Source organism: Euprymna scolopes, chromosome 1, assembly GCF_053919585.1.
Source record: "Euprymna scolopes isolate OS-2025 chromosome 1, ASM5391958v1, whole genome shotgun sequence".
NCBI classification, from domain to species: Eukaryota; Metazoa; Mollusca; class Cephalopoda; order Sepiida; family Sepiolidae; genus Euprymna; species Euprymna scolopes.
In genome coordinates this window covers 167,688,927-167,690,677 of record NC_136482.1, presented here as the reverse complement: position 1 = coordinate 167,690,677, position 1,751 = coordinate 167,688,927, and the positions used below count along the sequence as shown (strand labels likewise).

At 37.0% G+C, this 1,751-nt stretch overlaps 1 protein-coding gene across 1 annotated transcript; it reads left to right on the top strand.

Moving 5' to 3' along the window:
* The first annotated feature begins 807 nt into the window (after nucleotides 1-807).
* LOC145282146 (uncharacterized) lies at nucleotides 808-1,449 on the top strand. The gene has a single exon (XM_080132239.1). The coding sequence runs from the start codon at nucleotides 808-810 to the stop codon at nucleotides 1,447-1,449; it is 642 nt and encodes a 213-aa protein (XP_079988365.1).
* The last annotated feature ends 302 nt before the right edge of the window (nucleotides 1,450-1,751 follow it).

Genomic DNA, 1,751 nt, shown 5'->3' with positions numbered 1-1,751 from the left:
GATGAGAGCCAGCAGATCGATTTCGATTGGAAAGATCCAGGCTTATGTCCACCTTCAATTAGCAATAAAGAACGTATTTACTTGGTCGAAAAGGGACCGTTTCGTAAATCTGGAAGTGGAATAAAGTATCTTCAAGATAAAAGTTCTAAGAAGCGGTAATTTTGTGTGAGATTTTTTTCAAGGAAGTTACGAAATGGTGAATGCTCAGATCATTGTTGGCCGGTTTATTCGAACCATAAAAATGCTGTATTTTGTTTTTGCTGCATATTGTTCTCAGATCTAAAATCCAAGCTCACAAGTGAAAGAGATAGTGATTGGAAAAACATGTCCAGTCTTCTAGCTGATCACGAATCGTCCATGAAACACATTCGTGTTATCGCCGCTTGGATTGAACTGGAAAGTAGGTTGAAGGAAAGAAAGACAATTGACAAGGAAACACAAACACTTATGCAAAAAGAGTCTCATCACTGATACAATGTTTTAGTAAGAATCATTTCAATTGTGCAGTTTCTTGCAGAACAGAATTTACCATTTCGTGGAATTGTGGAGCAATGTTTCAACGAAACAATAGACATTTTTTGAGGATTGGTGGAGCTGTTAGGAAAGTATGATTCATGCCTAGAAGATCATTTACGACGTATAAAAAAACTAAGAAATACATGATCATTACTTGAGCAAAAGAATTCAAAATGAGGTAATTAATCTGATCGGTGATGCCGCCTTGAAAAATTTATAAATTATGTTCAAAATTCAAAATATTATTCCAACATTTTGGACTTCACACTCGACGCTCGTCACCAAGAGCAAATGACTGTGAGTTTGCGAATATGCAACATTGTGAGTACACCTGTAGAAATCAATGAATATTTTGTGGGATTCGACGACAGCACTGGTTTAGGTCTCGCGGAAGCATGCTTAAAAAAACTTGAAGATCTGAACTTATGTTTCCAGAACTGCACAGACGGAGCGAATATGAAAAGCTGTAATCGTGGTGTACAAAAACGTCTACTTGAACTCAATCCGAAATCATTTCATGTGCCATGTGGATGTCACAGTCTCAGTCTAATTCTTGGAGATATGACAGGATCTTCAGTGGTTGGAACGACATTCTTTGAAGTTTTGCATCAAATTTGTTTTGTTTGGTGCTTCAACACAGTGATGGAAGATCTTTATAACCCATGTAAAGATCTGACAGTAAAGCCTATTTCTGATACACGCTGGGAATGCAGGATTGACAGTGTGAAAGCTATTCATTATCAAACAGCAGCAGTGTACGAGGCATTGGTGGAAGTGTCTGAAAATGCCAACGATCCAAAAACAAGAACTGAAGCAACTGGATTGGCGAAACAACTAAACAATTTTCAATTTCTGGTAATTTTAGTCATCCGGTACGATTTATGGTTTCAAATAAACATAATCAGCAAATTGGTGCAATCGAAAGACATGTAATTTCACATTACACTGGAATGTATAAAAAAGCAACAGAGTTCTTGCAAAAATACAAAGAAAATGGATTCATATCCGCTCAAATTTCAGCCAGAGAATTACCTCAAGAATTAGAGATGGAACCAGATGAAATCATATTTCTAGCTGCTACAAGCTTGGGGCGACGGAGAGTGCACAAACAGTGCGATTATGAAAGCATAGATGAATCATTGACAGATCCAAAAGAAAAATTTCGAGTGGAATTTTTAATGTTTTGTTAGATCAAGCAGTAATGTCACTGAGTACACGTTTTGAGCAAATGGAAT

What these genes read in the sequence shown, in the direction of transcription:
- LOC145282146 (XM_080132239.1), top strand. Translation starts at nt 808, where the DNA reads ATGACTGTGAGTTTGCGAATATGCAACATTGTGAGTACACCTGTAGAA.